General features: G+C 41.7%; 2 protein-coding genes across 6 annotated transcripts in view; one reads left to right on the forward strand and one right to left on the reverse strand.

The window, feature by feature from the left end:
* Nucleotides 1-14,319, forward strand: part of mctp1a (multiple C2 domains, transmembrane 1a) — a 129,468-nt gene extending 115,149 nt beyond the window's left edge. For all 5 annotated transcript variants that reach the window (XM_037975243.1, XM_037975244.1, XM_037975249.1 and 2 more), the window contains 4 exons: nucleotides 2,452-2,561; nucleotides 3,157-3,266; nucleotides 3,509-3,606; nucleotides 10,712-14,319. In XM_037975243.1, coding sequence (XP_037831171.1) covers nucleotides 2,452-2,561; nucleotides 3,157-3,266; nucleotides 3,509-3,606; nucleotides 10,712-10,783 — 390 coding nt within the window. In that variant the 3' untranslated portion in view covers nucleotides 10,784-14,319. The remainder of the gene's footprint in view (nucleotides 1-2,451; nucleotides 2,562-3,156; nucleotides 3,267-3,508; nucleotides 3,607-10,711) is intronic.
* Nucleotides 14,320-14,671: 352 nt separating this feature from the next.
* Nucleotides 14,672-27,515, reverse strand: part of slf1 (SMC5-SMC6 complex localization factor 1) — a 28,400-nt gene continuing 15,556 nt past the window's right edge. Inside the window, exons 17-18 of the mRNA XM_017427966.3 lie at nucleotides 26,995-27,177; nucleotides 14,672-15,898 (exon numbers count right to left, since the gene is read on the reverse strand). Coding sequence (XP_017283455.1) covers nucleotides 15,405-15,898; nucleotides 26,995-27,177 — 677 coding nt within the window. The 3' untranslated portion in view covers nucleotides 14,672-15,404. The remainder of the gene's footprint in view (nucleotides 15,899-26,994; nucleotides 27,178-27,515) is intronic.

Here is a 27,515-nt window from a genome sequence, read left to right on the forward strand (position 1 = left end):
GCTCTGATTTTATTTTATTAGTCTTGCCTTCAGGTCATCAAACTTATGTAGTTTGTTGCCCTGATGAAGGTCCACGTAAAGGCTTTGATCCTTCTCCTGAGTGAGAATGAAAGCACGTTGAGACTAGAAAACTGCATGTACAGTATGTTTGTGGTTGACACACATGCACAAAAACCACAGGAATCAAACTTATTGTGCCATAGTGATGGACCCAATCCCCAGGACATGGAAATGTCCTAAAAAGCTTACCCATTTCACCACTTTGTAAAATAATTAGAACAACACGCAGTTTTTCTGTGATTGATGAACATGGTGTCCTTCTTTGTTCCTGACTCTGTAAATTATTTTGTCTGTGCTTTAAAACAAACTTCCTCAGTAGAGAAGGAGGCTGCTTTTACAAGTCAGTCTCCCACCTTCCACTGTATGTTGGGATGTGGTATTATTGTAGAGGCACACAGCAAGACCAGGTGTGCAGATCAACCTTATCTAATAGCTGTAGGGTGTGTGTGAGTGTTTGTGTGCATATTAGGTTCCATTATAGGAACAGGTTGCCTGACTCCATATGTGCGCAGTGTGCAGGGAAGCTGGGAAAACAAGGTTCTCCGTGGCCCTCAGTGTTATTGCTACCTCCCGCCTCCCCAAGCCGTGTTTGAAGACAGGAAATAGGAGTCAGACCACAGTCCGAAGGGCATGTGGCAATAGTTTATGCACCAAGGACCTCTGACCTATCCTCTCCACCCCCAGCCACTCTCTCACACCACTCCCATGGCCCCCAAATACTCTCCCCTGAGTCCGGGCTCAAAAATAAAATGTCCTGACCCAGCCCGGCTCGGCCCGGTCTAACCCAGCCCAGCACAATAGACACAGCGCTCTGAGATTTGTTTGAGCCAGCAATGAAAAACAGATGGGAGACCATGGAACGGACCGGGAGAAGCAGGAGAGCAGGAGGAGGAAAGAAAGGGAGTCTTGTAAAATATTTTCGAAGAAAAATAACCCAGAGAGGTTGTCTAATTATATCTATTTGTCTTGTGTGGTTTTGCTGGGGAGGCCATGTGGTCTCCGTGACTGCTCCATGGTTCATTTTCCACATTATCTGATCTTGGATGGAGAGCAAAAAGAAGAGGGTGGGTTTGGGGGGCAGTTTGGGGTCTCATTGGGAGGGTTGTGGTGAGGTGGCTGGACTCCGAGAGCAAAATGCGGTAAAAGCCTCTGAGTTCCTGAAGGTTTCATGTCTTTGATTGGTTCATTGTCCTCTGCAAGTTGTAATGACAGGAATTACTCAGAACTTTACCACTCTAATCTAACAGCATCCATCCATCCTCATTCATAACATATTGATTTACGAAAAAACTTTGCAATGTAGGTAATTTTCACAGGTTTTAGTGTTTTTATGTTTTAGTGTTTGATGTTTGTGGTACTTTTTTGCTATGGCGTCTGCGCTGGATGGTCAGATTTTTCCAAACATGCCAAGTTTTATGCTGAAATGTTTGACAGTTGGTGAAAATTGTGAAGCACTTTGGTCAACTACTGTTGTTTTTAAATGTGCTATATAAATAAAATTGACATTGACATTGAAAATTCATCATATTTCAGTCAAATGGTCCTCCAACAGTCTTCTGGACAGTTTTTCTGCTTCCTTTTGTTTCCCAAGCATGCCCACCAACCACATCTACCAACAGACAGTCTGCGTGTTGATGTCCTCAGTCAGCCTGTGGCTTTTGATCGCCTCATTGTGTCCAAATCTGTCCTGTCCCTGCCTGCCCGTCACTCAGCAGGCAGCTCGTTGACTGTTGCATGACTTCTTAAATTCTTTGCTTTGTTTCAGCAAAAGAGGTGGGGTTTATGGACATTAGATGAACTGGCTAGTTTTGTGCTTTCTTGCCCCTTTACTCCAGCAAGATTTAAAGTTCACAACCATCAAAAGTTGAAAAGAAAGAGCCGTTCATGGTGGTTGACTGAGCTAATAAGGATAATAATGATGTCATGGCTGGTGACATCATCACAGAGTGCCAGCCGGCAGAACAAAAGAGGACTCTGCCCGGTTCCTATAGCTGCCTTGGCAGGAGCAGAAAGAGAGAGGGAGAGCCCAAAGATTGATGTATCCATTCGGCTCTCAGTTTAATTCTGCCTCTTTATTCACATATTCAAATTTTCCTGTGAGCATTTGTAACGGGGAAAACATTTTGATTTGTTCTGCCAACTTTATATCTCTATTACTGCCTGGAATGAAAGCGCTCCGTCACTTCGTGCAGGATATCCGGTGATTTGGCTCCCCTCTCCAAATCAAAGCTATTTAAAGTGTATTGTTCTCACAAAGATGCCTGTGCCCAGCCTCTGTCTTCTCTTTTCTTTCTCTCTCTTCTTGTCTCTTTTTCTGTCCGTCTGCATCTCCTCCTCCCTCATCCTTGCTTTCTTCTTCGCTTGCATACATCTCTATCTGTCCTTTTGCAGGACTCAGAGAAAAAGGGCTTCATGAACAAGCTTTATGCCATTCAGGACGTGTGCATCAGCGTGCAGAATGCACTGGATGAAGTGGCCTCCTATGGCGAGAGGATAAAGAAGTGAGTCGTAAGCCCGCTCCTCGGCACCCAGCCCGCTTCCCTTTGCTTCGCTTCACATGTCCCAGGTTTTGTTTTTTTTTGTTTTTTTTCCTCCGTTGCCAGGCTGGTTCTGCATCCCTTCAGCCTTAGTGTAACTCAATGCTACTCTCAGGAAATCCTGCCATTGTGACAACTAACCCTGAGACACAAACACAAAGGCTGTCTGTCTTAATGTTCATCAGCTCTCACTCAGCTCTGCATGACCTTTTAAGTAAATCTTGTCTGCTTATCACAGCATATCTACACATACACACATTTGTTTATTCCCTGTACACCTCTGAATCCACAGACAGACCTTTTAAAAAACATTTTTAGAAAAAGGAAATGAATATATATATATATATATATTTTTTTTTTTTTCTTTTTCAACACATTATTTTGCGATTCTGACTTCTAATTATGTACAGACTAAAGAGTGTTTTTGAGTCATACATTCTTTTCAACCAGTGAAGTTGAACTGTAAAAGTTTGGATGTTGCTTTTTATCACATATAAGCTGGAATGATCTTTTGCCCCGTCTGCTAATTTTATTCACGTCCCGTCTCCTCCTTTTGCAGCACCTTTAACTGGACTGTGCCTTTTTTAAGCTGGCTTGCGATTGTGGCTCTCGGAGTGGCCACCGTCCTCATTTATTTCATACCTCTTCGGTTCATTGTGCTGATCTGGGGTAAGCCATTTTGGACATTTTGTGTATCCAGTATCCAAATTAACATTTTAAATCCCAGCGCAGTGTCTGTTTTAGTTCCATGTTTTGTTTATTTTAGTATGTTGGAGAGACAGAACAAAGTTGAATAGCAGAGATCCAAAATATAGTAGTGCATTTATCAAGATGTTCAATTATGTGTCAATATTTGTCATTTATTACCATCCTTTCCCTACCTACCTCTATTGTTTTTTTTCTTCCAACAGGGATAAATAAATTCACCAAGAAGCTGCGAGACCCTTACACCATTGATAACAATGAGCTGCTGGACTTTCTGTCCAGGGTACCTTCAGATGTACAAGTGGTGGGTGAACTTTCTTTTTTGACATAGAAGTCAGGTCAAGGCTTTGGCCATTTATTGTGTCCTGTGTCCTTTTTTTTTCTCTCTCAGCCTCTGGTCTGCATTGTTGTACTTTTGTTTACTTATAGGGTGAACGTACTGTCTTTCGTTTTAGCCATGCAGACATCTAATCTAATTATTTCAAAGCAGTTTCTGTGTTTTTCCTAATAATAGCTTCCTAGACTAATTCAATTTCCTCTTACATAGCTGGAGCTGTGTTGTAAGATAACAGGGTTAAGTGAGTTTAGTTCCCAGCATATAACTAGGTTGATTGACTCCATACATATACTCTCACACACAATTACAGTTAGCTGTTGCTTCTCAGCAATCCTAGTAATTGGAGCAGAGCATAAATCAACAGTTTACTGACCCCTTGCAGTTCTGCTTTCACATAAACCGTGAGATCAGATTAACTTTTTGACTTGAGACTTCAGATACTTTTAAAGGTGAAATGTACAGTAGGTGTGTGTGTGTGTGCATGTGTGTGTCTTCTAACTACAACATGCTGTGCTACGTGAGACAAAGTGGAGTTTAAACAGCAATTAAGTGGCAGCTTGTGAAAGCTGTGGTGTTATCCAGCCCCACCGGTGTCCTCTGTGGCTCGTAAGCCCTGCTGAGCCAAGTTCAACACACACATGTGCACACACCCAGACACACACATACACAGATGGTGGCTGGAGCTAAATGACCCGGGGCCTCTGATACGACCAATCCCCTGCCACATCAGTGCTGACACACTTCCTCTTTGATCGCCTGTTGCCCACGACGTCTTTCATCTTTACAGGGTCATAATCCTTGCTCCCTGTAACACCCTCCCTGCTCTCCCCCTTTCGGCCCCGGCACAGTTTTGTAGTTTACAGGGGCCTGCTGCAGCAGCAGGCACAGGGCAAGCCATCAACTTAAATGAGCCCAAGCTGTCCCCTCCGGTGAAGTGCAGCCACCTTACACACCTGGAGCCTGTGGGTATGTAGCCGGTGAAGGGCCCCAAGCCCGGCAGGTACGAGGCCTTTACAAGGCTCCTAATGAGGGCCTGCTGGCTAGGAAAGGTGGGGGCAGATGCTCTTGTCTAGTGCCTGTGACTCTAGAGTTGTACGTACTGTGTTAGCTAAGCTGTAAGTGCTACTGTACATTTATTCATGCAGGTGTTGGAATGGTAATTGTTATGAAGTTTTGCTGAGATTTACAGAGAATTGAGATGTGTTGAGAGGAGTTAAAATTAGCATCATGGTGAAATGATGAAGATAGAAACTGAAAAAACACAAGGAGGGCTTGAGCCAAAGTGCAAATGGAGTTGATTAATTGTTCGATGTGTCTCAGTAGGGTACGGCTTGTATACATAAGAAACAGAAAAGTTCAAATACAGATGATAACTTTCTTGCTGAATGCAAAGGTTAGTTTTCCGAGAATACTCACTACTCTGCGGTCAGTGGCTAAAAACAGACCAGAACGTTCTGCTCAGTGGCGTACCCTGCCTGAGCCTCCGGTGGTGGGTTCACCTCATTGCCTGCCCCCGCCGTACCAGGTCAAAGACGTCAGTGTGTATTAAAGCCCTCGAGGCTTTCGGATGATGCAGAGAAGTGCTGGGATCCAAATGGAGCATCCCCTCACGGGCACGTGTCTGTAGCACCCGCTGGCACCGGTGCACAGGTCCACTATGCCTGACACCAAGGATGACTAATGAAGTGCTATTTCAAGGCCTCGGCGTGACCTCACACACATACATAATCACACCCACAAGTTTTCTCCCTGCAGTCGTGCATGTTAAGGTGGGGTAGGTGTGCTTCGGTGCACTGTTCCGCATCATTTAGAGGTGCTTCGGTGCAACCAGAACTGATGAGGTTCTAATGACTTTATTTACAAAGGGCAGCTACACTGAACCACAGTCCATCATTACTGAAATAGTTTTAAAGTACCCCAAAACCTAGGTTTAATTTTCATACAGTGTAGATTTATTTTTTTGTTTATAGTGTGCATTTACAGAAAAGGAACTTTAGCAACAATTGTTTTCCCTCAGATGTACAGTTAATAGAAGGTACTCTGATTTTGCAAAGGAAGCTAGTCAAAGCAGCGACCCTATAGCAACACTGCCAAGCATCTTTTAAAAACTAAAACCCCGGTGGTGTATTGGAACCTGGAATTCTATTTTACTGCCTGAACAGTTTACTTAAATCATTAACTTCCTCTGTGAGCAGCTATTTTAATGCCTGGCGTGGTGTGTAGGGTTTGTTTGTGTGAAATATTAACAGGACTCTCCCTCCCTGGTTAACGGTTTCATGTATGTGCTTTTTGATCTTTTACAGTGTAAGCCATCTTTACGATCCTTATCAGAGAATCTTCCGTTTCTTCCTAAACAAGGCCAAATTGATTCCCTACCTGGCGTTTGGGATGTGCTGCTGCGCTAGCATGTTTTATGACACCATTAGGAATGTGAGCTGGGGAGAGCATAAGTAGGGCCAATGCAATTAGCATGCCAAGTGGCCCTTTATGATAGCTGTAAAGGAGCTGGATGAAATCCCCAATACAAAAATAAGCATGAATTCCAATTTAGGGCCTAATGAGCAGCAGGGAGTCGAGTTAATATTTTTAGGCAACATTTATGTTTGCAGTGAAACCTCAGTGGACGCGCAGGAAGTGAAGGCAGTGTAGTTAAGGGTTGAAACGTTGCCAGATACCATCAGTCACATCCACCAGAAGTGTCTCCTCTCTTCGCTTTGCCACTTTTGAGACAATTTTAAACATTTTACTGAAAAGAGACAATTAGTCACTATTCGCTTTGTGTCTTGTCACTGCAGCTAATAGGCAAAACTTTCTCTCATTGCTGCGGTTCTTTTTTTCTTTTTTCCCATCCCCTTATGTCACCATGTTATGGCGTTTCTTTCAAAACAACAATAGATTTGAGCGCTGACTCCTCCAATCTGCAGATGTTTGAAGTGTATACATTAGTGTTTCTCTGCAAACATTTAATAACCCTCATGCTCCATTAGGTGTCACCTAAGATGAAAACCACTGAGAATTTTTGCCCTCTTTGCGAATAAACTGGAGAATAACATATTGTCATTAAAATGACAACTCTTTTGCTTTTTAAAATTTGTTTATTTACTCACCTATCTGCCTATCCCCCCCACCCCCACAACCACCACCACCACCATCACCCACCTTGTCTGTCTGCCCACACCGGCATCATCAAAACCCTGTCAAAAGGGTTCGGTGTGAGAGGGAGAAAGAGAATGAAAGACAGTAAGATGGGGAGCGAGGAGCAGGTCCCAGGATGCTTTATGGGTAACACTGTTAAACGAAGCACGACGCGCGGTACACGGCACCCCTTCAGCAGAGCACACTTCAAAGCCTGTTTTGCACTTGTACTGTCAACATTTGGGAGCAGAGAGGAGCGAGGGTGGAGGATGCTTTGAGCAGCGTTGGGTCTTAACACACCTCTTCTCCTGTCTATTTTCCCCTTTAAGCTCCCCGCTTGTGTTCCTAAATTGGTTATGTGCTTGCTGCATTACCTCACTTTATACTTTTACCCTCTTCCGATATCTTTGCTTGTGCTAACGCCCCACTTTCTCCTTGCCTCCCCTGCTTTTTTTTGTCTGTTTTTGACTTTAACTAGCTCTTGTTGTCTGGGCGTCTGTGTGTGTCTGCACGCCTTATACTGTGTGTGTTATTAGGTAAGGTGAACGGGGAGCCAAGGGTGTAGCATCAGGCAGGCCTGTCACCTGTAAGGTGGGATTGAACCTGTGACGCATATGAGCCCCATTTCTCCTGGCTGGCAGCTCTTCACAGAAAGAACTCTTGTTTGATTGAAATGTTGTTTTTTTTCCCCTGCACCATTTCTTTTTGTTGATCCCTTTGCTACTCTACATGAGAAAAAAAAGATTCTTACTTTCTACTGACAAGCAAACTTTTCTTTGTTTGTATGCACTCACAAAGAGTTTTGTTTGGACAGGAATGTCACCATGCAGAATTAAACTGCTGCGTAGCTTTTTTTCGCTGCTGTAGGCGTTTGGCCGTATAAGTGGGACCAACAACATCAAGTGATCCGGCACAATACCTGCCCTACTTTTGGATCCATGCTGACTTGTTTAAAGCTAACAGAACCGAATGGGGGAGAAATAAAAGCTTTACATGTAGAAAGAATTGAGTAAAAGTGGCTTTTCTGTTCTACTTTGCTTGAAGATATTTGAAATTAGCAAATACATCATTACACTTCATGCAGATCTGTAGCTATTTCTTTGTCGATGGATGAATTAATTGATCAGTCATTTGTTCAGTTGTTCTTCCATGGATCCAGCACTGTCGTTGATCGCAGCTAAAGCTACATTAAACTCTGATTATCCATTTATTATTTTTTCTGTTGCGTGGTTTAGTTGGCAGTACTATAAAGGAATCTGCTCCCTCCCTTTCTCTTCCACCTTGAATGCCTCAGACCATTTTTGTAGTTTTGCTCCTTTGTCACTGCATCAAACAAGATGTATTTTTCTGTAGGACACTGTGAACAGTAGTAAGTAGTGTCCAGCCTACCAGTAAGGCACAGAGAGCAACAAATACAAGCCCAACAACTCCTGTTAAGCACATTAACAGGACATTGTTGTCCGCCACTGCGAGACGGCGAGCTGAAATGCCCCAGACAAAACGTCTGTGTGCCTTTTGTTCATTTGTGGGTGCAAGATATTTTGCTTTCAAGCAGAAACGCACACACAGACCTGCATTTTTTGCATCTAGGATTTGTGCCTTCCAGGCAGAGGACCGGAAGGCTTCATTGAAGCGACAGTACGAGTCAGTACAAGATGCATGATAAAGGCTTGTTCCCAGCCAGTACTGAGATGCTGCCGTTCCCGTCCACAGCAGACAGACTCACCATGAGACACAACAGAGAAACCATATTGATGTCAGTTTGCTGTCTGCCTGAGGAATCAGAGCGAGTGTCAGTCAGTCAGACAAGCAGAGTAGCCTATAGTACATCAACGTACAAGATATTTCTTAGACAGTACTGGCTCTTTGGTGCTGAGTGTCTTAAGTCTACTCTTTTTTTTCTATTAGTATTCTGATTCAGTGGCTAGTGCTTGTCAGTGTCTTGAATCTATCTAAGCCAGCAGCTGTATTTGTGTGTGTACATGTGTGTACAATTGAAAGGGAATGGCTGCCAGTGACAGTCTTTGGTTGTTCAGCTACTGTGGTGCTGTTGTATTTAAGTGTCCATCACTTTCAGTTAAGAACAGTTTGTTTCTTCTTCTTCTTGGAACTGCTCACCATCTGTGAGCATCTGCAAAGCTTCACATCAAGTGGGGATCACTTCCTCTTAGGGAATGGGTGTATTTTTCTCAGTGGCAAAACTAATAAGACATGCTTTGGTTTATCATAGTATGAAAGAAATGGTTTAGGCGTTTTAGGGAAGTCATTTGCTTTGTTGCTGATAGTAAGTTTTTGCTGGTTGCTCAACATTCTTGTAGAGAGAAAACAAACTAGTATGTCACTTGCTCAGGTTAAGAAATGCTCCAGAGAAGGACCCCTGTCAGACTTCAGTTTAAAATGTTGAATTATTTTCCATTTAAATAGAGCCAAACAGTTTATTTCTGTTTCAATTGATTTATAACCCTGGTCTTACCTCCTGCCGTCTGCAGCTTCATATTCAGTTTACAAATTTAACAACCACATCATGTTTCTATCTGTTTCTCAGCAGGAAAACAAATCAGTTATTTCCCAAAATGTCACAGTTTGTTTTAGTTTAGGAGAAATTACAACCACAGCTTTTGTAGCCACGCAACAAGTCACTGAATTCAGGTAATATGAAGCAACCCAAGGCTCCTCGATAACTGAAAATCAATTTTAAACAAAATCAATAGCTATATTGGAAGAACACAGCATAAAGATTGTGTTGGTGATGACAGTATTATTGTTTTAAGGTTGTTAAATAGTATACACAAACAGTCATATCAGGTGATGCTTTAAATAGTTCATCTTTTGTATATTTCTGAAAATAGAGTAAAATAATTGTTATAAAATTTAAAGGATTTAAGCCTCTACATATTTTCCTTCTGTCTGTTTTTATACCAGCATAAGTTGCTTAAATGCAGCGAGTGTTTTTGACTTTTCCATTCATTCTATATACTATCACAAACTCTTAGTTTGTTGGCACAAAGAAGTTATCAGCTGCAGTCAGTCATAATCACTAAGAGGAAATTTGAAAACCTTGGCAAATGAAGACATTTTAGAACTTTTACTACAACTAAATGAATAATCTTAGTGAGTAAATGCATGTTTTTGAGCTTGGGTGGAGTTTTGACCTTGTGCTGATTTCAGAAAACCCATGATTACTTTTTCTGCCTTGTGAATATACATAGTGTACAACCTTTCACCCTTAGAGAAAAACTGGAAGCCTCACACTGTCATCACACTAAGGTTTATGTAAATTTTTAAGCAGAGCTGTAGGTAGATGACTGGAAAGCCTGGATGGAAAAAGGAGCTCATCAGAAAGAGTTCTACAGAGATTGACCTCTTTCTGGTCTCTTACAGCAGCTCAGACAACCTGAGTGAAAGACAAGGTTGTAGACGTGTATGTTCTTGTCAAATATTAGTGTTTTGTACCAACAACCAGGCCCCCCCCCACAAAAAAAAAGAACTTTACTGGAAACTGAAAGGGTTACGTTGCATATTTTTTGTGCTGCCTGTCTAACTCTTGTTTTTCTGCCATCTTGTGATGCAAAGATGACTGTTGTCTCTCCAGTCTTTCCCATGAGCCTTTGCCCTGGTATTTGTTTATTTGTGTGATCCCTTCCCTTAGGCCACTGTTACACATCTGTGGAAGTAAGTGTGTATTAAAAAATGTTGGGTTTTTTTTTGCATCTGTGAGTGAACATGAGTGTATGTGAAGCTTTGAACAGTGTAACTCGCCGTGCTGTTGTGTGTCTGTGTGCACGTGTGTGTTGTAATCAGTGTGTAATCCCTTCCCCGAGGCCACTGTTCCACACAGCTGGACCGGAGCCTCTGGAGGGTCTCTGTGCTTTTCAAGCATCCTTTGCTCTTTCCACCTGACCGGGTGGTGTGTGTGTGTCTGTGTGTGTTTTAACAGGTGCAGTATCGAGAACTGAAACTGGATCCCAATCCCAGTCCAAATAAAAGGAAGAAAAACAACCCCGGGTAGATCGCTGCGTCCACCCACGGACTCCTTTCTTCTTCTCTTTTCTCCTGCTGGTCCAATGTCGGACACCGAGGAGCGGGAGTAGCTCGACTCGACTTGACCTTCCCCCTTTTTTTTATTTCTCATTTTAGTTTTCTAAATTTAATTTCTGCCTTTATTTTCGATTGTTACAATTCCCCAAAGTGTCATTTTTGTACGAGACCATGTACAAGAAAACTCAAAAGTTATTCAAATGGTCGCAGTGTGTACAGGATGACTTTCACATCAGGCTCGTGAACTGCTCATCTCACTTCTCTCCTTCACTCTGACAGCTAATATGACTACTTTTTTTATTGTCACAGTAGGTGTCACACAAGTAATATTACACATTTTTCACTGCTGCAAGAGATAATTGTGCTCATCCACATTTACAAAAATACACGCCTTAAATTCTGTACCACAAGTTAGAAATTAATTTAGCTTGTACTATATTTATTAAACAATTTTGGTAAAATGTTTTGTATTTTCTAATTGTTTTTGTACTGAAGCAACTTTTTTTTCATCCCCTTTTTTGTTAATGATGTTATGTTCACTGGCAGTCATTTGGATTGTCTCCACTTAACTCGGCTAGCCAAGTTGATTAGCAATTACGGCAGTAGCCTCCAGATATGTTCCTCTACACAAACGGAAATCTGGACCAACAGGATATGGGCTTGTTGTGGTATCTGTCTGTGCTTTAATGCAGGAGCCAAATAAACTTCTCACAAACCTCTAACAACAAAGACAAAAAATAAATCTGACCAACCACCTGCAGGAGCACTATTCGATGTTGTGCCTGATCCCTACTAGATGTTCAGATGAGTCATTATTTCTACAGCACATTTAAAGTCCTTTAAAAATAGCTTCAATAAAACACTAAAACATATTCAAATAAAACAGACAATAAAAGCAAATAAATGTAATTTATTTTGTACAACAGAAGTCAATATACTCTGCTCAAGTGAAAACCAGTGAGTAGAAATAAGCTTTAAGTACATATTTAAAGTGATCAATGGTCTCAGCAGTTTGGATTTTCAAAATAAGATGTTTTGAAGATTAGGCACCTCTGTTTTCGGACCTGGGAATGTCCAAAAGCAACTTATTTGATGACCTTAGAACTCTGGCTGGGTTGTAAAGGTGGAGAGGTTCAAACTGGTAAGGTGGTTCCATACCCTTGGGATTCTAAAAAAACCCCAATCATTTAAACTGTATTCTGAAATTGATAGGATGCCAGTACAAGACCAACATACAAGTTATAGTAATCCACATGAAAGATGTAATAATTCTCTTAATTACTGTTTCAAGGTCACATATCAGGACGTAGGCTTTTGAAAAAGGTTAATCTTGTTAATTGGCCTGATCTGTTCCTCAATTTAAAAGCACAGACAAAATATTACAGCAAGGTTCCTTAGTTAACATTGAGAATTTAATGGGTGTTGTCATAACTGTTTAAATTAGACTATCCAAACAAATTATTCCTGTTTTGTTTTTGTCTGGGTGACTGACACATAATGAGAAAGGAATGAAGGCCTAAAATGGAGCCTTGGGGTACGACGCAATTAAGAAGAGGTCACAGTTGAAGAATACTTCCCCAAACCCCTTAAAATCACATTAACATTGCCAGTCAACCAGACACCTCCTTTCTGAGGAGGAGTCAGCCCAAAGTCGCACCGCTTATATAGATGTCACCCAGTCTATGCAGAGTGTCATCAGGCAGGCATGTAGGCAGCCACAGCCCTAATCTTGTTTGAAAGGCCGGTCTCATCTCTGTGTGTGTGTGTGTCTGCCTCGGCGGCCGCACATGAAGGCGTTCACACGAGCGTTCTCCTGCACGCGCATGAGTGCAGACACAAAGAGCCTCATCCTCTCACGAGAGTACACATCTCGTTGTAGAAATCTTGCACATCGTGTAACTACTTGCTTGCAGATGAAAACAGAATGTCGCATTTGAGCAGGAACACTCTTTCTCTCTCTCTCTCTGTCTCTCAGGCGTGCGCGCGCACACACACACACACTCTCTCTCTCTCTCTGTGATGCTGTGCCCCAGGCTGGCCGCCCTCTCCATCTGCCCCACCTCCTGTGCCCACAGCTCAACTTTGATCAGCCTTTTCCAGAGACAGAGGCTTGCATGTGAGAGCTGTGTGTTTACAGCGTAAGAGTGTTTGCATACACACGTTAACGGAATCAAAAGATTTGTTGCTTCTCTCAGTCATGATGTGTGTTACAATTGCATCTACCCTCCAGCTCTAGACTGATGCCTCACATCAGTCAGTGTGTGTGTGTGTTTGGTGCAGCAGAAGCACCAGCTGTTTTTTGCTGTTCAGTTTGCAGAGATGCTAGATGAGCAGCAAGTCATCGTGTGACAAGACAAGGCTCCGAAGGGACTTAGGCCTGAGATGTCAGGGATGGAGGAGTGTGTGTGTGTGTGTGTTGCTGTTTCAGAAGCCACTTCTCGTCGTGCTTTTCTCCGTTTGCTCTCTCTGCGGTTCCCCCATTCGTCAGTGAGCAGGGTTGCGACCCTGTCTGAGGGAACAGTCTCTTGGGCTGCTTCCCGAGCATCTCTTGAAAGATCACAGCGCAGGCTGTGTTTGAGGAGGTCTCATCTCATCCTATTGATCCCTGCCTCTACCTCTTTTAGTTCCCTCTCCTCCCCTTGTCTGTGTTTAACTCCGTAAACCCCATGTTCACTGCAGCTTACAGCGCCTTTCTGCCATTTTGTCATCATCCTACCTAATCTGTCTGTCTCCGTGCCATCACCTCGACCTTCTCGTGCTTCGTTCCTCCTCATCCATCCATTTCACAGCTTAAATATCAACGGGATCTGTCAGAGTACAGCCAACATTTTTTGTTTGCTTTAAGAGCAGCACCACAAACGGATGATTAGTGTTCACAACTAACACTCTGACTCATGACCAATTATTTTCTCAATGCCTGAAGGAACTGCTTGATTATCTGACGTAGGTTTTTACTGCAACATGTAGACATTTTGCAGCCATTTGTGGTTGTGATGGTTGTGTGGTGCAGCATCTAAATGTGTCTTTTACTTTCATTTCTTTTGTTTCAGCTCCGTTTCAAGCAAACCAAAGTGTGATTTTTGTATAATGTAGAGAAAAGATGAGAAGAATGTATCAGACTGACAGCTGTAAACAAAACAAAGCACTTTTATTTGCAACAAGTTGTAACGAGACTTTATTTTTTAAAACATACTGTACAAAGATTACTGCTGATTAATTTATGGTTGTATTTTATACAGTATGCCTGTTGATAGTGTGGTGACAATATTGTAAAGTAGGTGTATGCCTGCCTTTATTTTTTAAAATGTCTTTGCCTGCAATGTTCCCTGCCTGTAATATTTTATTTTTTTTTGTGCCCAGCCAATGACGTTTCCACAATTTCTGTAAGAAAGGGCAAAACATGTTGCATATCTCATTTGATTAATGAATAGCATCTTATCTATGTTGCTTATTTTGGGATAAAAATAATCTTAAAAAAAACAGATTAAATATTTTTTATTAAGTTCACAGTGTGTGGATTATTGAGGTCATTGCACGTTTACCTTTCAAGTTGCAACATTTGAGTACAATTTATAATTTTTTTTGTGGAAAAAGAAAAAAAAAATCACAATATTGCAAGATTTGAGATTTGTCTTTTAAGTTCCAATTATGTCTTCATAGTCTTCTAAAAAACACTCGATGATCAGAGCTTTAAAGATTGTAACTTCCTTAACAGCACGGCATCTGCTATCTAGTGCCCTGAACAAATAATGGTAGTTAACGGGAATGGAGCAGGCCAAGAAGAGGTCTGTCACAAACTGGAGCATCAAAAGTTTGGTGCCATGAATAAAGACGTGTTTTAAGAGAAAAGACTTACAAATGTCTTGAAAAAATTCTTTACTTGTTAATTATGGGAGTGCAATAGTCACACTTTGCATTACAATCACTGAAACACGGCAACATTTCACAGGTAGAGGGGAAAAAAATGAATTTATGTAAACTTGTGCACATTCTGAAAGAAAACGTCTATAAAAAAACTAAGGATATGTCTGTGTCTTCCACAAGATCATATTCTATCTGATCCTGATGCCACAAAACACCTCAAACAATGCTGAACATTTGCTGATTTTATGTTTTGTCCGACATGATGAAAAGAAATGTAAAAAAACAGAACAAACATATGAAGTCTTTGCATTTATTTGGTAAAAAAAAAGAACATTACAAAGAAGGAAACAGTAATGAAAAATGTGAGGTAGTTGCAGTTTTCAGTGAAATGTTAGTGTTCTTGCAAAAACAATAAAAAAACAAACATGCATATAAAGATGTTAAATACAAATAAAATTTTCCATTTAAGTTTTGTAAAAAAAAACCTTAATAACCTTAATAATGTAGCAAACCATTATTTATTTTTAATAGAAAAAACAAGTATTAAATCCTATTTTTGTAGAAATCACTCAAACTACAAGCTTTTGGAGTACAATTCAGGCTGATGAGGCGTTCAGTACCAGTGATGCTACTTTAGGTAAATCACACAAACACATTTAACAGCCTCTCTTTTGCCAACAATAAATGACATGCTGTGACATTCCTTTTTGCGGGGTAATAATCTTATCTCACAGATCAGCTACTAGTGCTTCGCCACATGACCTCAGACTCTCCAGTATCTTCATCAGGAACACAGTGCTTTCTCCTTTGCACTCTTTCACAACCACAGACACCTGTTCCTGGTGCTTCCCTTGGCTGAGCTCCAACAGCGTCTCTACATCTTCCACCAGCCTCACTGCCCGCTGATCCGTCCAGTCCGTGGTCACCTTTTGGAGGGAGTGCGTCTCCAAGGCTCTGACCAGCTTGTAGACCAGGCTGTGGGGCTTGTCGCTCGGCTGAATGAGGCCAGGCAGACCCCGCTCCAGCTGGTAGGAGACAATGAGGTGGCCCAGCAGACAGGACCCAGCCTCCAGGAGAGGAAGGTTCAGGACCTCTGTCGCTCTGTTCCTCCGGTTCGAGTCTCCGACCTGCGCGCTGCGGAGGAGCTCCTCCCTCTGACCTGGCGTAGAGACCAGATCCAGCGAAGCCTGTCCATCTCCATCAGTCTGCAGAAGAACTGAGCCTGGTGGCGACAGAGGTAAAAGGGATCAGATCCATTAGCATTTATTTTTCCTAATCAGGGACATGTTTTACACAAATCAAAACCGCTTTATGAGCTGCGCAGGTTTGGTGCAAAACATACACATAAGGAAAAATATAGTAAAATCAATCCACAACTAATACTTTTTCTAAATGTTTAAAAATAGATTTTCAGAAGTAATTTGCTATTGTGTTGTTTTAAAGAAACCACCGTCTCAAAGAGCTGAAAAACATTAAGGAAAAAATTTAAAGATGATTTTCTTTATGAGAAGCATTGGTCACAAACACATGAATAGTTAGCAAAGAAGAGAAGGTCCCAAACTTTTAAGTTGTAAATCTCTAAAGTAATACACACTTAGAGTTTTTGTCAAGCTGCGGAGTCATGGATTATCAAATTTTAAACATTTTAAAGAGGCAGACTGACCCCAGACTCGGAGGTTAATAAGTGCAGTGTCAACAGCGAGTTTAGGTCTTGGTGATAACATCCCTGCCCACACAAAACAGAGCTACCTCAGACTGCTGCATCATTATCAAATAAGGGAGTAGAGATTTGACACGGGTCAACGGCAGGACGCGGTAACAGAAATACATGGCGTACACACACATACACACGCCAAGAGGAGCTCTCATCCAAACGCGGTGTGAAAAGTGGAAGGTTTAAATGAACAGCTGTTTTCCCAGTGGCCCTCAGTGCCAGACGGGCCTATTAGCTCACTTCAGCGCTAACTTCAGCTGACACCTCGCCTTAGCTCAGTGACTGGCAGGTCACTTTGTGTTTGTGTTAAAGGTGCAGAGGGTTAGTGACCTGACGAAGGCTCTGCTTTTTTGATGCGCTGCTGTAAGCGAGCTCATCGCCATCGACTGAGGCTCCGGAGCTACTGGTGCGCTCTGGCTCTGAGCAGATCTTGACTGTGACACCAAAATTTTCGCTTTGTTTTGGCTTCATAATAAATGGGATGTGTGATAGCGAAGGTTATTCATCGATTTAAATAATGCATGACTGTGCTACAACACACGTAGGTTTCTAAGTATCAAAACATCTCCACCAACCTTGACTTTACTCTTTCAGCGCCGCTTCACTGCATTCAAACTGAATGTGACAGTCAGCGCTGAATGCAACACTCCCCCCCCCACACTCTTCTTACAAAGCTAGCAAACTTATAATGGTGACATTTACCATCTTGTTTCTCTCCTCTCTATTCAGGCTGAAAGCCATTTTCCAGTGTCAGACAGGCCTCTGCACATTTAGCCTACACGGAACGGGTCGAGTCAAGAGTGAGCCCTTTGTTTGCTTTCAGATAGACCCATTTCTATGGCAAACTACACTTGATGGCACTTGACTGTTCAACCTTGGCAATGCTGCTGCCACTTATGAGCGAGTTTACGGCTCTGTGGAGGCTCTGTGTGACATACAGACAGCTGAAAGGCTGCTTGACGCCACTGCTGGCAGTTGTTTTCTGTTTGACAGACACTGTGGGGCTGCAGGAAGTATGATGTCTTAAAGGAGGGACCATTACGTGTGTGTCGCATCATGAACCACGCACAGTGGGCGTCGTTGGATAAAGGACAGTCATTTTGGAGATTAAACTATTTAAAATGAAAATATATACATATAAATGGAATGTTACGAATTCTATAATTGCTCCGTGTCTCGTCAGCTGCTGTGTAAAGAACATGTGTAGCAGTTATGGGATAATCAGTAAAAGCTAACGTAGATGTTAGTGGGTAGGTCAGGGCTTTAAATACGAGTGGCACAAAACTTAATCTGCATAAATTGTGGCATTAATCTGCATAACCCTTTACATAAGCAAGGAATTTTCTTTTTTAAATGCTGGGGTCAGCCGTCAGGGGCAGCAGTCAAGGACGCAAGAGTGGAGATTTGATCAAAGTGGCCACAAAAGAAAGGCGAAGGGGGGACATGAAGCTGGGCTGTTCACAGCGGGTCATAATCACCAGGTTTCTGTAACAAGCTGTCCTCAATATCAGTAGGAGTGGCTGTCGCTATTACGCTCAATCTGGAGGAGTGACTTTACTGTGCAAAGCTGAGCAACTCAGGCATGATGCACTGTGAAAGGTTTCAGCAAGTCTATCAGAATTTGGATTTCTACAGTTTCCCATGCAGAGACGTGGTCACAAGCAATACTGATTTCATCACTGTGCCCTTTGGACATGGTGAAAATACTCCTGTTGTGTTTCTGCCTTTTAGGGGGGAAAAAAAGTGTTGGACTGAGCTCTTAAAGAAACCTGCAGATGGAATATTTTGGAACTGTGTAGGTGTCGTAAAGAAATCAGAACACCGAGAGTTCCACTTAATACACAGCAAATCTTCTTCTTGAAAAGTAGTATGAATGCAGCAGTACTCTTCTTTAACTTGCATTAAACAGTAGAATGAACAAAGATCCCCATGAGACACAGACTTGTCACGAATCCAAATATCCTGCACATACAGATAATATAACGGTAGAAAAATAATGGCAATCTTGCTGCAGTGTTATTAGTCCGCCTGTCAACCATGTCTCTCAAAAAACAGCCCTGCGAGCAGAGTTTCCCCCACCGTCATCATGTCAAACCCAGCTGACAGACAGCCTCCAATCAGATGCGTGGCTCTGATGCGTGGAGGAGGGGGAGGAGGGGGGGACCCTGCAGCACGGCCCTGGGCTCGGCTTGCTTGAGAGCCCGAAAGCCTGCAAGTTCGATTGTAGATGTGCGTGCCTGAAAGTGAACCGTCGGTGTGTTCCTGTCTGCAGTTTGTCACATTTACATACCTAACCTGCCCTAATATCTTTATTTAATTGATATCAAGTATTCAGTTTTGTCGTTTGTAATTACTTTTTTTTTCCCTCTTTGTTTACAGTTGTATGTTTGACTAATGGAACAAGAGAATCTGTTGGTTCTCGTACGCATCAAAGGATACGCAGCTCGCTCTAATCTTCCAACACAGCTACTATTATACACGTCAGTGGTCAAATCAAGAGCTAGACTGCATATTTGAACATAAAAGCTACAATTTCTATGATGTAATATACATATACTGCACATGCACATGGTGTTAGGAGACTATAGCCTTGGGAACATTTTTTTCTGGTGCAGGGACTGTGACTGAAGTGAATCCAGGTATTGGCTCTGAGTGTCAGATATGCTGCAATGGAGATAAATACAACACCTGAGGGATTACATGAGAGCATAGGGTAATTACAGCATTCTTTGTGTGTGTGTGTGTGTGTGTGAATGTGAAAATGCCTCACTAAGACCTAGGCTCTGAAGCTACAGCAGAGGGAGGGAGTTCACATGCTGAGCGAAAGCCGCTGTCTGATGCACCAGCCAGATGCAGTCTGGCTGCCACACACACATTTACATAGAGAGCGCAAAGCCCTTTGGCCTTTAGAGGGCAGGCGAAGACAAGAAATATAAAAGTAAGAGTGGAGGAAGGGAGGAATTGGCGAAAAGAGACAGAGGGAGGGAAAGAAGAAAGATGCTGTGCTCTCTCTCCTCCCCCCCAATGTCTTTTTCTCTCCGTCTCTGGTCTGAGTCTGGGGCTGAGGCAGACAAGCTGGGAAGCAGGCAGTTCCACAGCACGGTAAACATTCTTGCTCCCCTCCCTCCGCGCCTTCAAAAAAAAAAAAAAGAAAAGAGGCAGGGCGAGTGTGTGAACTGCAGCCAGGGGCACGGCATCACATATCCACAGGGAGCTTGCTCGCTAGCGACTAGAAACCACAGCAAAAACAACAACCGAGTGAAGCAGCCAGCAGAGACGCATCAGTCAGACACAGGAAGAAGAAAGACCAGCCAATCATGGCAGATATCTGAAAAAAAAAATCCTTCACTGCTTTTGTATCAGGCTCACCTTTTCCCGCTATCTCAATGTAATATTCACAGTATAGTAATCACAGATAGATAAGCATGTAGGGGTGACATCAGACGGAGCAGTTCGAGTGTACTTTATAAAATGGATGATTATTATATCAGTTTTGCATCATTCATCTCTTCGTCCTAAGTCATACGTCTTTATTTAAACAGGTCTCCCCTCACCAAGTCTTTAATTGAAGATATTTTGTCAGATTCAAGATTTTCAAGCAGCATAATAGAATATCTTGGAGTGGTCCAACACAAAAGATGGGGTCCTGGCATTTTGGAGGATGCAGAACAGATAAAGTGAGATTAAAAAAAACCCTAACCCCTGGTTTTGTGTCATTTTATGTGCTGACACCTCTATAGAAGAGTAAAAATGGAATGAACCGAATGCTTAAAGGTGGTAGACTATTAGCATTTTAAATGAAATATTCACAGTTAAATGAACCACTAACAACATTAAAATTTCCAGTATAAAATGTCAATCCCTCAGTCATTACGTACGAGCATATTAACAGCCTATTGTGATGGCAACCATATGCTTTATCGCTTCAAAGGCAGAGCAATAATGTTTTGTCCCACGTCAGCGTGTGTAGGTGTCTGTTCCGTTAAACAAAATATCTCATGACTCATGAACAGATTTTAATTCAACTTCCAGAAAGTAATCGATGGATGTACATCCACAACTGACTAACTTTTGAACTCAGCCCAAGATAGCTGCCACAGCAAATCGACAATAGCCGTCGCAAAAATGTTTACAACTCTGAGAATTTTACAGATAGATATTGCAATGTCACATTAGACTGTACATGTTATATTCAAGGTTTGACCAAAACGACTACAACTAAGTTATTTCTCAAAACAAGATGGTCTTAGAGCGACAATTTCATTTTTAAACTACTTGAACTGTAAACCTGAATTTCACCAAAGATGGCTGTAAGTCAATAAAACATTTTGTTCACAAAAATGAAAGATTGGAAGACTAGAAAAGCACGGAAAAAGAATTACAAAAATACCATGATGCCTTAGTGAATACAAATGTCTTATTGGTGAAATAAATCACCACAAAATATTTCTTACTGTGACATCCTAGCAAAAATATGGTTTTATTTAAAAAAAAAAGCGTGTTTTGATGCGTCTTGTTGCATCACAACAAGATGCGCTCTGGTATTCTCGCAGTGACAAAGCTGAAATGGCGATGTGCGCAGGTCTAATGTACCGTGTTCGCTGCAGCCGTCTGAGGGTATTTTGGCCTCCTGCTAAAGAGCAGTAAATGCAACGCGCAAGTGTAGCTTTTAGAAAAGGTAAAGTGACTTTTAAATAAAAAAAAAGGGAAGAGCAAGGATTTTCTTTGAAGCACAATACTGTGTCAAACCATTACTAGATGTTGAGCACTAGTAAAATAAAAAACTTTGACAGCCACCTGAGGTTAGATGAAAACTTCCACGTTCAAAGACAAAAGTTGGCAGAAATGAAATAAATAAATAAATAAACAGCATTGTTGTTCACAAAAAGAAAAAAAAATAGGTAACCAACAGCCAAGATGCACTACAAGCTGAGAAAACATTTTGTACAGTACAGTGTATGACAAACTTTTCATTTTGTGTTTCTTGTTTGTTATTTGTCAGAATGACATTGGAGAAAGTTCACAATGAGAAAAAAAAAAAAAAAAAGTAAAAAGGTCATTCTTAATCCAGTCTTGTCACCGTCTTTCTGTTCTCTCGCAGAACAACAACAACAATGAAAAAAAAACCTCTTTAAAGTTTTTGGATTTTTCAAATTCAAAAGGACCTTCCAAACAGCAAGTCTTGGCTCAGCTGCGTGGGCAAAGTTAGATTTGAGAAAATTAAAATTCACTTCAGAACCTCGTTGAGAAACCGAACAAGAGCTCCGGCTGTATGCATCGTGCCTCTGCTGCTCAAACAATGCAGAGGTGGAAAAAAAAGGTGTCCATTAGAGCTGTGACAATGAAAGCGCTGCACACACACCCTGCAGGGTGGAGCTCGTCATTCAGGGAAAGGTTTAAGCAAACACACTTAACTGCTGTTGAATGTCTTTGTTTTATTCAATATGACCCACTCCACTCAAGTTCAGACATGTCCCATTGTTGTCTTCTTGTTAATGAACCTTATAGGTGAAAACTCTCCACTTTTATGAAGATTATTTTTTTCAACGCACCAATAAATTCCTTTCTAAGTTGCTGCTGAACATTTTAATTGAGTCTTTAAAAAAAGTGAAATTGTACTGCTATTTTGTTCTCTTTTGGAGTGCATGATGATTTAAGGTCATGGCTGGAGCACAGAGTACAAATCTTCATGGCCAGCAAAACAAAATCATGCTGGCCTTTGATATATAATTTTTCCAATCAACTCAAAGACAACAAAGGAAAGCAATTACACCTTGAAATTCAGCTTTGTTTGCACATGGAGAGAGCATGGTTTCAGCACCTACAAATTTGCTTCTTCATATTTCCCTTACAATTAAATACACTACATTAAACTCCAGCTAAACCTTGGGGGGGGGGAAGACAGCAAATATTAAAAGATATGTTAAGTGTTCCTTGGCCTGTGCCCTTCTCTTTTTATAGAAGCTAACTATCACCGTGGCCTTTGTGTGAAAACTGTGTTTAAAAGAGGGAAAACAATTGTCTGCGCATTACAAGTGGTGCTAGACATAAGTAGCTGCCAAGAAACCTTTGGTAAAAAATCTCAAAATCCCCCTCCTCCTCCTTATTTATCCTTAGTAGCCCTCAATTTAAAACACATATGTTGCATTTATCTCATGGAGAACAGTGAGGAGCAATAAGGGAAACTGTTGGATAGAGCTAATCCCTTGCAACCACCTGAAAAACACAAAATAAAAGTGTGTGTGTGGTTATGTGTGTGCATGCGTGGGCGGAAGGGGGAAGGAGAAGAGAAAGAAGACTCTAGTTAAAAATTCCCAGTGAGGGAAGTCCTTGAACTACAGCCTGGAGAAACCTGCAGCTGAAACATCAACGCACCCGAGTGAAGCCGTGGGCTCCAAATATGGCTTCACCTCTAACAGTGAGAGTTGCTCAGCTCCTCACAGCTGCCAGTTCAGGACCCACGGGGAAATGAGAGCCAAGCAGGATGAACTTTCGATATTTCTTTACTGCGTTGACAGCAAAGAGGCCCGAGCGCGCCTAAATCCGCGCTCTGTGTGCGTTTCCACGACAGAGACAGACAAACAGACTGACTGCAAACCACGACGGACTGCGGCGGTGTGAAGGGGACGCCGTGTTTCCTGTGCCACTCGGCGAATGCCATCTGTCTCCACAAACACTTGTTCACATTATGATTTCTGGGGAAGACATGACTTCGTGGATTAAGCACATGTGTGCGCATAAAGACAATAAAGACATGGACAAAAGTAAAAAAAACAAACAAACAAACAAAAACTGCAGTACCATTCATGCAGCAACTTCTGCCTTCTCTGAAACTGACTTAAGTACCAAAAAAAAAAATTGCAGATTTATTGAAGAAAAGCACTTAAATCCAAACTGTTCTTTCAGCTCCAACAATCTTTTGTTTTCAAGAATCAAAATGAATCAGTGTGGGTTTCCAAATTGAGGTGGACTAGCATGGTGAGTGGGGGACAGCATCAGTGATTACGGTCATGATTCTGGGTGGTGACAGCTTAAAAGCCCTTTTCTTTATTTCTCCACCCTCTTTGCTAACGGACACACCTCCTCTGTGTGCCAGGTCTGAGCTTCACAGCTAAAGGCTCTGGGTCACTTTCCACTCCAATCAGGGGGTACCGGCTGCCATGGCCACCCTGCAAAACTGAAACATTTCATTTTTACTAGTTGAGGCAAAAAAAAAAAAAAAAGAGGGGGGGAGTGCCAGCAGATTGTTGCAGATAGGTATGCAAACCAGCATGCGCTCATTACAGTATTTGTGAAACGGGAAAATGTTTTTGCATGCACACACCAAAACATATAGCCAAGGACACTTCAGTTTTAAGTATCAAAACAAGCCAAGCACATAGACGGGGTCATGTGGGGCGGCCTTGGGCAGCAGGAGGAGGGAGATGGGAGATGGGAGAGCCGAGTCAGCCTTGCCCTCAGCCATGGCATCCTTTCCTTGCCAGCTTCATAAAGCCTAAAGGGATTGAGGTAACAGGGGTAGGATCTATCCATTCGGCACACCCTGCTCTTGCAATTTACCCGTAAAAACGCACACATACAGAGCACAGGCCATCAAGCAGACAGACAGGTTTACAAAGGGGTGAGATCACTCCCAACTAAAGGCTTTGTTGGCGTGCCAGTGTCAGCGTTGCCCTCTCTGGCCTACCCAAACCTTGGCAGCTAGGTTCTGCCTGTCTGCTGGAAACAACTAGGACAACGGAGTGAATGCCCTCAATGAAAAATATTGTTTCAGAAAATGCAGCTGGCACTCGCAAGGACAAAACACAAAGGAATATAATAAATAAGGAGACAGAGGAATGAAAACGCATCTGGCCCACTAGCCTGGTTTCATACCATGGGAGAGTTCAGCAAGTCTACCTGGCCAAAAATTAAAAAAAGAAGTCTGATGTATGAGTGTTGGAAATGCAGCCACAAGCACAAAAGTAGGGGAAAAAAGAAAAAAACTGGAGTGAGCAACAATGTAAAGATGGTAACTAAGCATGATCTCTCGCCTGCAGCGAAAACTTTCCACATTTAACGGTCAGGACTTGAAGATCTAAAAAAGGAGGGGGAAAAAAAAAATGCCTGGGCTTATCGATGGTGTCCATGGCAACCAAATGAAGATCTTGGAAAAGAGACCATGAAAGACAGTGTAGCCCGGAGTCAGGAGGACCACCTCCTCACCAACTCCCTGCTGTAGCCTTCAGACAACCCGCCATCAAGGTGGGAGGAAATAGCAAAGAGTCAGTAGAGAATGAATAGGAAAAAGAAGGATAATGTAACAAGCCTGAAGGGTGCTTAAAACTGAGAGAATTCATATTCCTGTTGTTTTGTTTGGTCCAACAAGAAGACCTGGCCTAGACAGTAAGCCAGACGTCTGTTGGTCTTTTTCTCCTCTAATTTTACACATACAAAAAGCTGCTTCATTTGACCTCTTTTAATTTGCTCTCTCCTGTTACTGAGGAAAAGGATGGAGAAAAAAAAAAAAAAAAAAAGAGCACTCTTGTTTCCTCTCCGGGACTAAACAATCCCAGTCTAATTTATTTTTTGAGGACAGAATATGTACATGTGTTAATGGGAAAGTCGAATCAAATTAACTATAATTAGTCAAACTGAGAAGTGTGCTGAGACAGAGGTATGATACGTTAGAGACTTGCTCATTGCTGGCAAAAAAAAAAAAAAAAGGGGGAGGAAGGAAAAAAAAAAAAAAAAATCTTCTCCTCGCACTACCCAAAAATACACGCACATTTTCTCCGACACCTGCTGCCGTACAGCCAGCAACGCCACCCTCTCCTGAGCTCCGACAACCATCACGATCACTTCAACCCTCCTGGGCTCAGACTGTATGAAGACATGCAAACCACTTCTGTTGTGACACATTTCGGCAAAAAAAGCCCTCACGTCAGTTTTACCAGCAACCCATCCTGACTCCTCTAATCTTGTCAAAAAGACATTAGCAGAAGTAGACATCTTCAAAGGAGATGTTGTAATCTGTTTGGACGGACACTGTGGTGTTGAACTTCACGAAGAAGACGAACAGGAAGTTTAGACAGAGGGAGATGGTATTTATAATCTTCTGCTCTTACACTATGAAAGTTGGCAACTGTTGCAGCCTCTGGGGACAAATGCTATCTCTCCGTGTCTTGGACAGTCCAAGATTCCTAAGGCACTGCAGGTAACTGAATACAGATGTAAAAGGACCAACAAAAATAACAACAAAAGAAAAAAAAACTGTACATGATCCAATTGCAAACACTACAGGAGAAACCCAGAATAAAATCTTGCCTTTTGTTTGCATTTCCAAGAATTCCATTGTTTTTTTCCATCAACATGTGACCACCAAATGTTAACCTCGTACCTTCTAATAGCAACTCTGATCCACTGATTGTGCCCAGCATTGTTGTTGCTTTGGATTTGATGAATTTGTTGTATAGTGCATTGCCAGTCATACAACATTCACTTGGTCAATGTGATTAAAACTGAATTTTTCTGCTGCTGTTAAAAACCTTTTGAATTTCCAATTAATACAATCTGAATATGCTAATTCATAATTTTTGGCTTTCAGTTTGTTAAATGCCAATAATTTCCGTTAAGTTCATTAACAGGAGTTAGATAAGTGGCTCTTATTACTTTTTTATTAATACTTCATTTTGAGTTTTGTTCAAAAAAAGAAATCATACAACCTTTTTCATACGCACATCCTGAGTTTGTGTTAAAGAAAATATGTCAATGGAGAAGTTATATTTAAATAAATATTCTATCATAATAATAAAGCATCAAGATGCACAAAAAGGTTAGAATAAAGCTGCATGTCTTACTATCATTATTATGTTGCATTAACTTATTTTTGCAAGCAAAAGGTGTCACTGCCAGTCTGCCACTCTGACACAAACATTCTTGGTCATTACCTGATTGTATAGTTTCGATATATTACGTAATGCAATGCTGTAACAAACCATAAACGGTGGATAGTGGAGTTTGCCACTCTAAAAACCAACCAACTCATGCGTTATGAATCTCCAGCCTAAAAGAAAACAAAACTGACAAACGTGACACTAAGCCATTACTTTAAAGACCAACATCATCTGGTAAAACACAAACAATGGACCTGTGCCTGGCTCCTATACAGTGATCACTTAAGGCGCTCTTGTTAAAAATTATAAGCTCCATCTCATAAAATAAATACTTTGTAGCATGTGTTGGCACTGTAGGTGATCCAGTGTTTTGAGGCATAATAAACTGCCTGCGACACTGTAGTCAAAATGCAATAGGTATAAAAAACCAAAGCACTCTTATGTAATTTAAAAACATATATTCTTTGAAGGTAACTTCAGGGTTGAGTGAAACTCTTGACTCCACTCAATCGTCTCTGTTCAGTGGAAAAAGTGGTTTTGAAGAGAAGAGAGCTGTTGTTATTTAGCCTTACAGTTTACATCACGTGCAGCAAATCGAGCTCAGACTAGCACTCAGCAAACACCTTATTCTTCGTACTCACCTACTCATTTATTATTACACCGCTGCAATGTTTCTCAAAGCAAATTATGAAACAGCAAAAGCATGTTTACAAGGTGGAGTGTACTCACCTGCATGTTCCAGTAGTATTTTAGCTATGTCCATGTGTCCGTTTAGCAGAGCATCGCGCAGAGGGCTCACTCCACCAACCTGGCCATTGAGGACGGGGGCGGGGCGGTGGTGGAGCAAAGCTTCCACGCACTCAGTGCTGCCGTGATTGCACGCTTCATGGAGAGGCGTCCAACCTGCATGGTCTACGTGGTAAACACACATAAACAGCAAGATGCAGACAACCAAAAATAACATAAAAAAAGTAAAAATAAACAATCCAGTATAGCTTGAGACTGTCCTGAGATTGCTAATGGAACAAGTTTCTCAATGAGAGCTGAACACGTCTCATCCCTCACCTGTAGAGAAGTTATTAGTTAGTTCTTTGAAGTAATGACTCTTTCTGAGAGCAATAACAACACATATAGGAAATTAACATTAAACACATTGCAAAATCATTTGAGCCATATAAATAACTTCTAGAACTTTTTAATAAATGACAATGCTACACTACTTTTAAAAAAAAAAAACATAATTAACATGA

The sequence above is a fragment of the Kryptolebias marmoratus genome, linkage group LG1 (genome assembly GCF_001649575.2).
Source record: "Kryptolebias marmoratus isolate JLee-2015 linkage group LG1, ASM164957v2, whole genome shotgun sequence".
NCBI classification, from domain to species: domain Eukaryota; kingdom Metazoa; phylum Chordata; class Actinopteri; order Cyprinodontiformes; family Rivulidae; genus Kryptolebias; species Kryptolebias marmoratus.